Below are 13,155 nucleotides of genomic sequence, written 5' to 3' on the forward strand. Positions count from 1 at the left end.
CAGAAAGACCACTGACCAGCCTGCGGTGAGAGAGAGTGAGAGGCCTAAAGACTCAGCCTCATTGCGGGAGATGCCAATGATCCGAAATGCCTTGGGTTCTACAGCGTGAAGCCGAGAAAGGTGGGAGGCAGGAGCACCAGCCCAGAGGGGAGAGCAGTACTCCATCAAGCTGCAGACGAAAGCTTTGTAAGTGGTCAGGAGCTCAGGTGGGCCGAGGAAGGACTTTGCACGACGGAGGATTCCCAGTCGGCGACTGGCTTTGGAGGCGAGATTTGAAATGTGGCTTTCTCAGGAAAGGTCATGGCAGATAGTGAGACCCAGAAGCTTGAAAGAAAGGACTTCTTCCAGAGGATTGTTGAGAAAGTGTATGGGGGGGGTTTTCTAAATGGTCCTTTCGAAGACACAGTGAGAGTGTGAGATTTGTCCGGATTGAAAGACATATTCCACGTGTTGGAGCAGTTTGGGATTTTACCCAGATCTGCAGTGAGCGAAGAAGCTGCTGCTTGCCGGTCTGAGGGATGACCGATGGTACGGCAGAGGGTGGAGTCATCAGCAAAGAGATATAGAGGATTTTCCAGGGAGTCGTAGAGATCATTGATGAAAACCAGAAAAAGAACAGGGCCCAGAATGCTACCTTGAGGAACTCCAGCCTGGACAGGAAGAGGGGATGAAAGAACTCCATTTAGGACCACACGTTCACTGCGACAGGGGAGGAAGTCTGCGAGCCATGAGTGGAGATGGCCTTGGATACCATAGGAAGAGAGTTTGGTGAGCAGGGTAGGGTGCCAGACCATGTCAAAAGCACGTGATATGTCTAGGGATATGGATCTGATTTCCTGTCTGGTATTGAGGACCTCCATTCATTGTTTGGAGAGCAGAAGCAGTATTTCCAAGGTAGAGTGACCTGGTCTGAAACCAAATTGATGATCGGAAATGAAGCCATTGGTGAAGAGGAAGGATTAATGCCTGAAGCGATGATGGATTTCATAACCTTGCTGATGATTGGCAGAAGGCTGATTGGTCTGTAGTTGCAGGGATCTGTTTTTGCACCTTTTTATGCAGGGCAGTAATGTTTGCTGATTTCCAAGCAGATGGCAGATGACCTTGAGCAAATGAGAGGGTGAATAGAACAGAGAGACGGTGAGCAAGACCAGAAGAGCAGGTTTTTAGGACACGTGGGCTGATACCGTCTGGACCGGTTGCAGAATCTGAGTCGAGGTTTGACAGCAAGCTCTCCACCTTGTCAGGAGAAAAGGACACAGAGTCCAGGGACAGTTGGGTGCGACTGGGTAAGGTGGGTAGAGTAAGCGATGGGTTTTGGACACAAGATTTAGCTGCAAACACCGAGTTTAGGCATTCAGCCTTTTCACGTGCGGTATCAGCAGTGCGGCCATTGAGGTAAGGGAGGGGATGGAGGGGGAACATTCACCAAAAACAGATTTGATTAGACGCCACCAGGATTTTGAGGAGGGAGAGAGGTTTGAAAGTTCAGACTTGAGCTTAGAAAGATGTTGTTTTCTGGCTCTCCTGAGGGTAGATACACACTTGTTCCGAGCTTTATGGAAGGAACTGAGATTACCCTCAGTTGGGTTTGCTCTCCATGAGGCAAAGGCAAGTTGTTTCAGGACAACTGCCTCACCACAAGCTTCCATGAACCAAGGGCGGGAGGAAGGGTAGGCCAACTGAAGACGAGAGGGGATAAATCTGTTGCCGAGGGAGAGCAAGTTTCTTTGAAAGAATTCCCAGGATGAGTTGATGTTGGAGAAGGTAGCGATAGGAGACCAGTCTATAAGTTTGAGGGCTGCTTGGAGACCCTGCCAGTCGGCTTGAGTGAAATGCCAGACTTCACGGCGGTGAGGTGGTTCTCTGATAATAGCCAGAGAGATGTCCACTTTTATAAGGATGTGGTCAGAAGAACCGATTGGAGCGAAGGAAGAGCAGCAGATATTGTCAGTGAAATTTGTCAAAATCAGATCCAGAAGAGACGGAGTACCATTGGTTGAGATCCGGCTCGGGAAGTTGACCGATTGAGTCAGTCCCAATGAGTCGCAGAACGCTTTTGCTGAAGTGCCATGACAGGTGAGAGAGGTACCCACACCGAGCCAAATGGCATGATGACAATTGAAGTCGCCACATATGAGGAAGAGAGAGTTTGGAAGAGAAGATAGAAGTTGGTCCATGTTTTCGGATAGTGAGGTGTAGATGGAGTCATCACTGTTCGGTGGATGGTACAGTACACATATAAACATGAGGTGGGAGTGGAGGGGAAGCCGAAGCCAGAGGTATTCCTGGGGGTGTGGGGGAGTGAGAGCAGTCCATGGAGAGTGAGGAATAGAGTCTTTGATGAAGAGAGCAACACCTCCACCAGGACTAGGCTCAGGTCTGTCATACCGGAGGAGGGAGTAACCAGGGAGAGATACTTGGGAGTCAGACACGTCTTGGGGGAGGAAAGTTTCTGTTCGGCAGATTATGTCTGGTTTGTCAGTGGCAACCTGGATGGAAAGATCTGAAAGGTTTGAGCGAAGGCCCCAGATATTTGAGGTCCACACTGTTAAAGAAGAGGGAGGGGAGGAGGCTTTGAGTGCAGGGGCTGGGGGGGGAGGGCGAGGATAGGACAAGGGATGAGGGGGGTAGGTAAGGAGGGTTGTTGAAAGAGTGTGGGGGATTGCAGAATAGCTAGGGGAGGGGCCGTATGAGGAGGAGAAATGGCTCTGTGGTGCTGGGGGAGAGGGGGGACAAGAGAGGGGGAAGAAGGTAGTTGAGGAGGTGGGGAGGTTTCAAATTGTAAATTTATTTGTAAATGTGAGATTATGGTGAAAACTTGTGAGTTATGCTCAACTAATCATCCTCATATCTCTCTCTCTCTCTCTCTCTCTCTCTCTCTCTCTCTCTCTCTCTCTCTCTCTCTCTCTCTCTCTCTCTCTCTCTCTCTCTCTCTCTCTCTGTCTCTCTCTCTGTCTCTATCTCTGTCTCTCTCTCTGTCTCTCTCTCTGTGTCTCTCTCTGTCTCTTTCTCTTTCTCTTTCTCTCTCTCTCTCTATCTCTCTCTCTCTCTCTCTCTCTCTCTCTCTCTCTCTCTCTCTCTCTCTCTCTCTCTCTTCTCATCCTAATACTCTTCATAATTGAAATAATTAAACGCTGAAGTAATCTTTCCCGTTTGCTCACAAACCATAAAATTTGATCAAAAATCATGAATTTCACCCCCAAGAGGAAAATTCAAACCAAAATATTTTGTTACATTCATTTTAAGAGCTCACCTTGAGATTGTAAGATTCCTCCAAATACCTCCTTGATCACCGATGTGGAATTATTGGACAACTGAAAGCATCTGCAATGATAAACACAACAAAGAGAGAAACATGACAACAATTAGTAACTGAGAATGGAGTGGAATTATAACTTATTGGAGCTGGATGGTGTTGCTAAAACTCCCGGCGGGATCAGGCTAAACTCACAGATGCCGTTCTGATTCCACGCCGGCAAATGCGCTCATGATGCGCCGGTAAATTCCACCATGGCGCTAATGATGTGCACATGAAGGAACAGATTGAATCAATAAGATAATTTTGGACCGACCAACTGTACAATAATAAACTCAATAATGCAAAGCTTGGGTGAGTAAAAGTTGATATGAGAAACAAAAAAGGATGAATATTGAAGAGAGATCATAAAACCCTCACCCGGGATGATCTTGAATATCATCTTCCATCGCACTCAGCAGACACCTGAGGAATTCATGAGCATCCTCCTGGTTTCCGAAAACAAAGTTCCGTGAAATCCCTGAAATCATTCAAACAACAGTCCATCAAACGGTGATGAGAATCAATTTGCCTCAATCAACTTAAAATGGGACATCAGAGATCTTGTCGTCTACATTTGGCCAAGCTACAACAAACACAGCAAATCATTGATTGGTCTTCACAGTCACGGATGGACGCACAACATCAAAACCTTCATAAATTTTCACCAAGTAGAGTCGTCTTCTCTGATTACAAGGGACAGCCATCATCAAATCTACCAATACAACTACGACTACTTTAATTGAACAAATAAATTATTCCTTTTGTGAGGTTGGCCAATGAGGAAGTTTGGCTGAAGTACCTCAGGAAACGTCTGGCAAGGCCTGACATTCATCTGGAGCTAGTTTGGGACACCTGGCTTCACGTCCATCCAAAGGACGGCACACCATGATGTAAGAACGTGACAACATGCTTTTTACTTTTATTGATACAGAAAACAACCCTTGCTCTGGATAAGTGTATGATCGGAGGAAATGAGCATTTAGATGTGGAATTCTGTCTGCATGTTTGGAAACCTGGATGGAGCTACACCATCAGATGGTGGAAACACGTGATATCGCTCTGTTCTGACACTGATGTTGCGTCCTGACACTGAAGGAGGCAGGACTTTATACATTAGAAAGGAGGTGATTACAAGGGATCTGACTGAGATGTTGAAGATAATGAAAGGTGTGGACCAAAATACGCCGAAGAGTTTTTCAGCAGAAAGGTCAGCAACAGGACCAAGGACCACATGCTTAGAGTGAAGAAGGGGAATGTTAAGCAAGCAGGTGAAGGGTGCTTTCACTCACTTTTCAGCTGAAGGATGAAGGGCAAAGGCTCAAATGGGATGTCTGTGCACGAGAATGCCTTCAGGATGTGCAAATGAAATATACACATCAAACAGGATGACTTGTGATCTAAACAAGGTAAACAAAGACAAATTTCATGACAATGTGATTGAAGACTTTCGATAGAATAGAAGACCACTGGATTCATCAATGAGTAACTTCAATATGAATTTAATTCTGGAAACAAAGATGTTGTCACGTTTACAGCTCCCGTCAAACCACGTGACTGTGGCAGAGGGGTGAACTGCAAACATCAGAGCAGAGAGCTCCAGAGCCAGATTAAGGCCAAATTTAGTGCGGCAAGCACACCAGCGTGCAGTGTACCTGGATTTATTACCTTCACTATCTGTAAAGGACGGCAGGAATGTTTTCACCCCTATCTGTGTGTTTGTGTGTCGGACATAACAAAAAGTTATGGACGGATTCGGATGAAATTAGACGAATTTGTTGGATTTTTGTGGAGATCTGGATTTGGATAATTTAATGTTTTAAGTGATTCTTAATCATTCAGAGATAGAGCCAACAATGAAACATGGCACAATATCTCAAAAGGTTATGGAAGGATTCCGACAAAACTTGATGGAAAGATTGGATGTGTGATGAGGATGAATAGGTTCGATTTTGGTGAAGATCCAAATCGGGATACGAGAATTTTTTAATTTATGAAGTGATTCTTCCCCATTGAGAGATAGGGCTAAACTAAATTGAATCAATTCCTCTGTGTAACACTCCCAACCTGTCCACCAAGTTTCATCTGAATCCATCTGTAACATTTTGAGATATTGTGCTAAATATGGTTTTTGCCCCATCTCTCAATGGGGAAGAATCACCTGAAAAATTTTCGAATTCAGATCCGGATTAAGCTCTTCACCAAAATTGAACCAGTTCTTCCTTGTGGAACTCCCAACCTGTCCACCAAGTTTTGTGTGAATCCATCTATAACCTTGAGAGATATTGTTCTAATATCTCGTTTTGGCCCCATCTCTCAATGGTGAAGAATAAATAAAAAAATTATTAAATTCGGATCCAGATTCGGATCTCCACCAAAATTTAGAAAGTAAGAAATTTTAAGTAAGATTTTTCAAGTAAGAAAGCAGAGGAACTTACAGGTGTGGTCGTGTCTCCCTGAGAGCAGGTAGTTTACCATGGGACACGTGTAGGTCAGGCACTGAAGGGTGGAATTGAGAAAACATGTGTTGCCCATGTTCTGCAGGCCCGCACCAACGCCACCATTTCTCTGCCACCCGAGTGTGATGTTTCCGGATGTGACAAGGTCTCCAGGGGAAACGGAGATGTCATCTGGACTGTCTGTAGGAAGTATCAGGAAAACCCAAAGTGTCAACACATTCGACCTGAACACCGTGAAATCACGATACCAGTTAAACCACACTCCATGAGAACACATTTCATGGGTCTACAGGTAGGAAAACACACCTATGCTGCTGGAGTGATCACTGCCATTGTGGAAGAAATCTTCCGTGGAAACCTCTGAGTTGGAATGATCCAAATCCCGCTGGGAATCCTCGGGAATGTCGAAGGAAAAAGGTTTTGTGTTCTCCATCGCTGATTAAAATGACAGAACAACAAAGAGAGACATTTAGCATCAAAACTACCAACAACCAAAATAAATTTACTTCTACATGTAGCCCCCTCACCACCACCCCCAATCACTTTTATGATCACAAACCCCCTTTTATTCACCCCCACCCCCACCTACCCAATTACCTGCACTAGTCCCCCTCCCCCTGGTCCATCCAGACCCCCAGTAGGAGTATTTTGGAGAAGGGAGGGAAGGTGAGCAGAGGAATTGGAGGTGGAACGGAGGAGGGAGGGGGGGGGTAAAACAGAGAGGTTTGATGATGTTTGATTAAAAGTTGCAGAAACTCTGTAATTTGTAATTTGTTCAGGGTGCCGGCAATAACTTCCCTGACCTTCGTGAAAGTTACCACGCCGTGCATCCACCGTGTGCTTCCTCACCGACAGGAGATCAATTTCACGATGTAACCCCGAACAGGAAAGGCTGAAACACCATCAGAGATCCACAGAACCCTCAAAGTTCAGCTTCTTCCTCTCAGAGCACACGGCGACTGAACTCTGTGACAATGAATTACTGAACGTTCGAAACACACGATTATTACGTCACAATAGTTGCTTCGCACATATAAGGAACGCGCGATTTTATTGTTTGTGTCGTTGCCAAGCAACGAATATCCGACCAATCACGACGGTTTGTTCAGTAAAATGTGTTTTTCATCATGAGAAATACAAGGATTGAAATCTACAAAAACACCTCATCGTGTTACACGTTCACTCACCTCCCGGGCTTGTCGGGTTCATTCTCCTCACAGATATCCACCAATTCCTTCCCATCGTTCTGGGGTGTGTTCCGTTAGCAAGCGGCTTGCTGTCGCTTGCCAAGCGGCTTCCTTGAAGTACAGCACTCCATGGCAACGGGTGCTCGGCACCGCTAAACAACATGACGTTCTCCAAGGAAATAATACAATTGTGGTGTTCGAGGTCATGTTGTTCGGGTCTGGTTTTCACTTTTACTCCATCCTCTTGTGACAATTTCTCCAAACTAATTTATTGTGTTTGTAACAACTAGAGAGAACAAGGAAGAGGGAGAGAAAAATAAATAAATGGGGAGTTAGAAGGAGGAGTCCCCTGATAAGCTTATATATACACCCTACTGTCACGTCGTGGAGCCCAGGAAACACAGAAACCACGTGATCACGGAGCACCACGTGATCACGAAGCATCACGTGATCACGGAGCATCACGTGATCACGGAGTATCACGATGGCTCGCGGTGCTCGTTTTAATCGGCCATCTTCGAACCTCCCCTTCCGGTGGTTGTTGTCCAGCATCATGACACCACGATGGAGTTACATGGATTCAAAAGTATCCAAACAATACAAACCATGATCATGACATCCCTCCCCCATTTGAATAGGAACACTGTGTACACGAGTTTACTTTTCCATCATTTAAACTCCTCGATTCATTAAAATCATTAAAATTAAAACTACATTAAAACTAAAAATTAAAAAATGTGTCCGCGTTGTGTCATCGGTAAGGATCTCCATTTCCTCCAGAGGAAAGTTCACAGGGATGATGTTTCTGGTGCGTTCCGTCCCCTCAAGCTGCTTCAGAGCTGAGTTATCTCCACACGAAGGAAGCCATGGCTTGGGCTTCATGTACAGTGCTGTTCACAGGACAGCCTTTGAGGCGGCTCCACCCGGACACACCCCGGGATTCTTCCTCCTCATTAGATCTCTGGACAAGGTTTTAGGACATGGACGAGGACCATCTCCAATCTCCTTTCTCCTCACAGGACATGGACAAGGACTACCTCTAATCTCCTTTCTCCTCACAGGACATGGACGAGGACCACCTCCAATCTCCTTTCTCCTCACAGGACATGGACGAGGACCACCTCTCATCTCATCTCCTTTCTCCTCACAGGACATGGACGAGGACCACCTCCAATCTCCTTTCTCCTCACAGGACATGGACGAGGACCACCTCTAATCTCCTTTCTCCTCACAGGACATGGACGAGGACCACCTCTCATCTCATCTCCTTTCTCCTCACAGGACATGGCTTTCTCCCGTCTGGTCACGTGCGAGCCTCTCTCTCATTGGTCCACATCCGATGTGGGCGGGTCCATAATGCAGGTTGTGGAAAACTCCCGCTGTTTCTGAGGGAACTTCCACACAGCCTCGAGGGATCGCACATCACCGTGGGCCCAACACAGTCGGTCGATGTGAGTGAGATGTGTTCGTGTTTTATTATTATTATTATTGTTATTATTATTATTATCTGTGTGTCTATGTCGAAATCATTCGATCACGTGAGGGAGGAAAGTAAAATAAAATTTTATCGTGAAGAAATCGTTGCGGCCTTTTCCAAGTCAAGGCATGGTTGAACAGGTCAAAAATCTTCGTGGTTTCGGACCCCAGAGAGCGAGGTGGCCGAAGATCACCTTATAAATGACATAATTAAATAACGCCGTTAATTGTCTTCACACGGGGTGTTTTAATTAACCCAAACAGCCAATCTCCACTCACGTACTCCTTTGGAGTTTTCTCAGTATCCATGCAATTAGCAGTTTTATTCGAATTTTCGTGGTGGTTCCCTTGGAACCGAACAAAAATAGTTCACACAGGACTCATGAATCAAATCGATAAAGCAAGATTGCAAAGGAGTCGTCACTGACATTCTTGTTGCGTTGCGTCAGCGAGCATTGGCTGGTATGTGGTGGTCCTTGCTCTCACCACGTTTCAAAACATCGTACTTACCATTTGTATAAATCCCCAATAAACAATTTAACATTTATAACCTTAACGAGCCTGGTGTTGGCGCAGTGGTTAGGGCAGCGGCTTGGGATCCAAGAGGTCCTGAGTTCAAGCCCCGTTGGGCCACTGAATTAATACACCAGGGGGTTGACTCAGCCTGTCATCCTTCTGAGGTCGGTGAAATGAGTACCAGTGTACTGGACAGGTGTATACCCTGGTTAAAATAGGTGTACCATATCCCTGTGTCATAAGAGGCGACCAGGGTTGCGTCAGGAAGGGCATCCGGTGTAAAACATGTGCCAAATCACTATGCGGATCATACGGATGATCCGCTGTGGCGACCCCTTACGGGAGCAGCGAAAGAAGAAGAAGAAGAACCTTAACATTTTCAGCTCCCCTGGACTTTAGTCAGGTGAACTTATGCGATCGAGCAGTGTCCGTAGGTGAGTCAGAAGTGAGTGAGTGAGTCTGTGAACACTTCAGTCATTATCGCTTGAACCAAACACACAATTTTGATGAAACTTTGCCGCAACCATCATATCTGATGCCTTATGAAGGTGTATTGACCGCATCAAAATCTGTGCTAATTGGAGGGGTCGACGAGGTTGGGGTGGGGGTTTTGAACCCCCCAAAATAGGTATTTTCTCTCTTTTTCCAAAACGATTCACCCGATTTTGATGAAACTTGACCAGAACCGTCAGCACCCGTGATGTACCGAAGTTCGTCGACCGCATAAAAATCTGTTCTCATTAAAGGTGTCTACTGAGTTTTTTTTTGACCCCCCCCCCCCAAAAAAAAATAGGTATTTGCTCTCTTCTCCGAAACTTCACACACAATTTTGATGAAATTTGACCACAACCTTCATCACCTGTGATGCACCAAAGTTTGTTCAAACTGTTAATAAAAATTGGGGTCTGAGTAAGTTTACGGTGGGGGAGGGGGGGTTGCCCGCCCAAAATAGCTATTTGCTACAATATCGGTTCGTTGGTACATTTTGCTGATTCCGTCCCACGTTGAGTTCCTCCTCAGTATCATTATTCTACCAGGTGAGCACCCACGGGTATTGCCCCTATTTTTTTCAAAGTGGGTGTGGTGTCGAGAGTGGACATCCATACTACTACTTCCCTCACCCCCAGAAACTCCAGGATGTTTCAAAAAGAGTGATGCAACTTCAAATGTTAATCTACAAAGAAACAGAAACTTCAGGAATGTGAACCAAACAGTTCTTGAAAGCTTATGACATGGTATTTTCTATCACTGATTGCTATTACAATAAGTCACTGCTGGAGTTAGTGAGTGGCCAAGGTCTGAAATTGGCATTTACACAAAATCCTTGTAATTGACGTTCTTGACGTGTGCCCCTCCGTGGTTCAGACAGGCATTGATCCTGACTCCAAAGTTCTGTCCAACTTTCCTGTAGGTCTCATGTGGTACTGCCTGGAGGTAGTCTGACACTTCCTGCTTCAGATAATCCAGTGTGGCAGGGTGGTTGGCGTAAACAGAGATCAGGTTGATCCAGTTTTGGTACTGCTCCATCCTGTCTCTGAGCCAATTGCACATATCAAGTCTTCTCATGTCATCTTGACTCAGTTTATGCCTAATAGAGATGATGTATGGGAAAAGCTTCACTTCCTTTTGTGAAGATATTCCAGACTGATGTTGGTTTGATGACTAGCTCCCAGGAGCTAGGAGCGGTGAGACTTCTTGGGACTGTCCACTGCAGAGTCCCGCACGGTGTCGATATTGGCTTGGCTCTTGGTTACTGATGCTGGCCTGCCACTGTTGCCCTTGCTCTGGTACGAACACTGTACCCTTGTGTTCAAAATGTTTCACAATATGTGGAATGGCACAATTTGTGGGTCCATCACGTGTTCTGAAGTCGTATTCCTGGCAGAACCTCCGGTGGATGTCTACATATGATTTAGTCTTATACCTCAGAGCCACCATTTTTGTCTTTTGCTTCAATGTCAATGGCATAGTTGAGCTACGGAGCTAAAAATCCAAGAAAACAAATACCACGCCAACACCACCAAGTACTGAAAAGGAAAACGGTATAGGTCAAAAAACAAAGGAATGGCAGGAATTCAAAGTTGTATCAATCTTTTTGAAACACCCTGTACACGTCCATGCTCATTTCATGTTTTTGCAAGTTTATCACATGTTCACCACGCGTCCAACACAGGTTTATTGTGAACCAGTGTGCAAAATATTCCCAAGCTTTTTCTGAAACTTTGTTCCCTATCTTGGGTTGCACCAGGGAAGCTTGGCAGCATGTTTCTAGCTGTAGTCGCCAATGCAGGTGGGTCTTCAGATTCACAGCAGAGGGAGGGGACGGCGCAGGGGATAAATGGTAAATAATTCAAAATATTTAATTATCTATCTATAATTCCAGCAATGTGTGTGTGTGTGTGTGTGTGTGTGTGTGTGTGTGTGTGTGTGTGTGTGTGTGTGTGTGTGTGTGTGTGTGTGTGTGTGTGTGTGTGTGTGTGTGTGTGTGTGTGTGTGTGTGTGTGTGTCTGTGTGTCTGTAGCCGCTGTTTCTCGACAACCACTGGACCGATCTAATTGAAACTTGCCAGGTATATTGCTGGGGCCCTGAGGATGTGCCTTTTCAAGGTTTGATATTAATCGGACAAGTGCTTCCCAAGTTATGGCCATTTATTTACCAAACCAATGACAAGACACGTTGTTGCATGGGCGTGGCCGATGGGGGAATGGAACCTCAGCCGCGTTCCCCATTACGGGTTAGAACGTACGGACTTCCGGATAGTGATGACTTCGTGTATTCTAATAATTTCTCGATTTTTTATGCGCATTTATAGATAAACACAATGCCCCAAGTTATGATCGTTTTCATATTAGACGGTGCATAAATTTCGGTAACATCAAAGTGAGCTGGTATGCTCCGAACCAGGAAGTAATTTTTTTTTTGCACGAACGTTTTTTTTCTTCTTCTTCTTCTCTTCTCTTTGTGTTTTTCCTTGCGAAAAGACAAAATACGTTGGCGCTAATTGAATAATTGGCCATTAAAACTAATAATTTATCAAAACGTTGGCAGATCCTTGCCCTGGACGAGGAAACAAAGAAGAAGCGCCGTTTCCTCAGCAATGTTGTTTATGAAGAGGTGCTAACGAGATAAAGGTGTGCACATGGAGACAATTTTTTTATTATTATTTATTTATTGAAGAAAAATTGTTCCGAAAAGAATTTATCAAAAAAGTGCACAACTTTTTTTGTTTCCAATTGTCAAAACGGTGTGTTCTTTGGAAGTGTTAAGGAATTCAGCTCTACTCAACACGCTTGTCAACGATAAATACATCTCAATTTGGTGGTAAAAACGATTCACAACGACGGGTTTCCTTACTCATTGCTCTGCAGTCTGCATTCAACCCCTTCATTTGTCATGTCATTGACCTCATTTCATCTATCTATAATTCCAGCAGTGTGTGTGTGTGTGTGTGTGTGTGTGTGTGTGTGTGTGTGTGTGTGTGTGTGTGTGTGTGTGTGTGTGTGTGTGTGTGTGTGTATGTCGTTTACGAGAGCGAAGGAACGGCCTGTGTGTTTGTTGTTTCTGGCACGCGGTTTGAAAGTTTTTTTTTTTTTGCATGTACGGCCACGCACGTACGGGCACATGAGAGCTAAGGAATGGCCTGTGAAGTTGTTCTTTCTGGTACGCGGTTTTAAAGTTGTTTTTTTTTTGTTTTGTTTTCACGTACGGCCACGCACATACGGGCATGCACTAGTTATAGTAAATGCAGCATAAGCATTGTGTATATTCACATTTAGAACGTGTCAACATTACCTGTGTAGATAGCTCCTTGTGCAATTCACTTGTGTGCCTTGTGTATCGTCCTCCATTCCTTTTCGTGTTTTCTCAAACTATCCCCATTGTTCTTCCACCCCACCCCAATTGGGGCAATTTTATGACAGATACACAACCTCTGTGGCCGATGGACCAATTGGGGAGAGGACGCGAGACTACAGTTTGTGACAGAGAGGTGGAGCATGTAAAGCATATATAAATAATGCGAAAGCAGGGCATTGCATCTGGCTCCGTGCATCGGTTCTGCATTGGTTCTTGGTATTCATGGACATTGTTTCTGGGGTGTTGTCCCGTGAATTAGTCCTTGTCCTGCGTTTTGACGTAAGTCTGTGGCTCTGTGTTCCTCCCCTCCTCATCGGGACACCGTGCAGGGAACCCTGTGGCTCATATATGCGGATATGCTAAA

The 13,155-nt window shown here is 45.2% G+C and overlaps 1 protein-coding gene across 7 annotated transcripts in view; it reads right to left on the reverse strand.

The window, feature by feature from the left end:
• Positions 1–13,155, reverse strand: part of LOC147014813 (ubiquitin carboxyl-terminal hydrolase 17-like protein 6) — a 28,281-nt gene that overhangs the window by 12,323 nt on the left and 2,803 nt on the right. For 3 of the 7 annotated variants that reach the window (XM_085853104.1, XM_085853101.1, XM_085853103.1), the window contains 7 exons: positions 6,945–7,230; positions 6,607–6,739; positions 6,064–6,192; positions 5,737–5,937; positions 4,591–4,698; positions 3,680–3,779; positions 3,257–3,327 (listed from right to left, as the gene is read on the reverse strand). In XM_085853104.1, coding sequence (XP_085709230.1) covers positions 3,257–3,327; positions 3,680–3,779; positions 4,591–4,698; positions 5,737–5,937; positions 6,064–6,190 — 607 coding nt within the window. In that variant the 5' untranslated portion in view covers positions 6,191–6,192; positions 6,607–6,739; positions 6,945–7,230. Of the gene's footprint in view, positions 1–3,256; positions 3,328–3,679; positions 3,780–4,590; positions 4,699–5,736; positions 5,938–6,063; positions 6,193–6,354; positions 6,375–6,560; positions 6,740–6,944; positions 7,231–13,155 lie in introns of all 7 variants that reach the window. The other 4 variants (XM_085853106.1, XM_085853107.1, XM_085853108.1 and 1 more) reach the window with 4 other exon arrangements.

The sequence above is a fragment of the Eptatretus burgeri genome, chromosome 13, assembly GCF_056783735.1.
Source record: "Eptatretus burgeri isolate ZD-2024b chromosome 13, Ebu_testis_v1, whole genome shotgun sequence".
Lineage (NCBI taxonomy): Eukaryota > Metazoa > Chordata > Myxini > Myxiniformes > Myxinidae > Eptatretus > Eptatretus burgeri.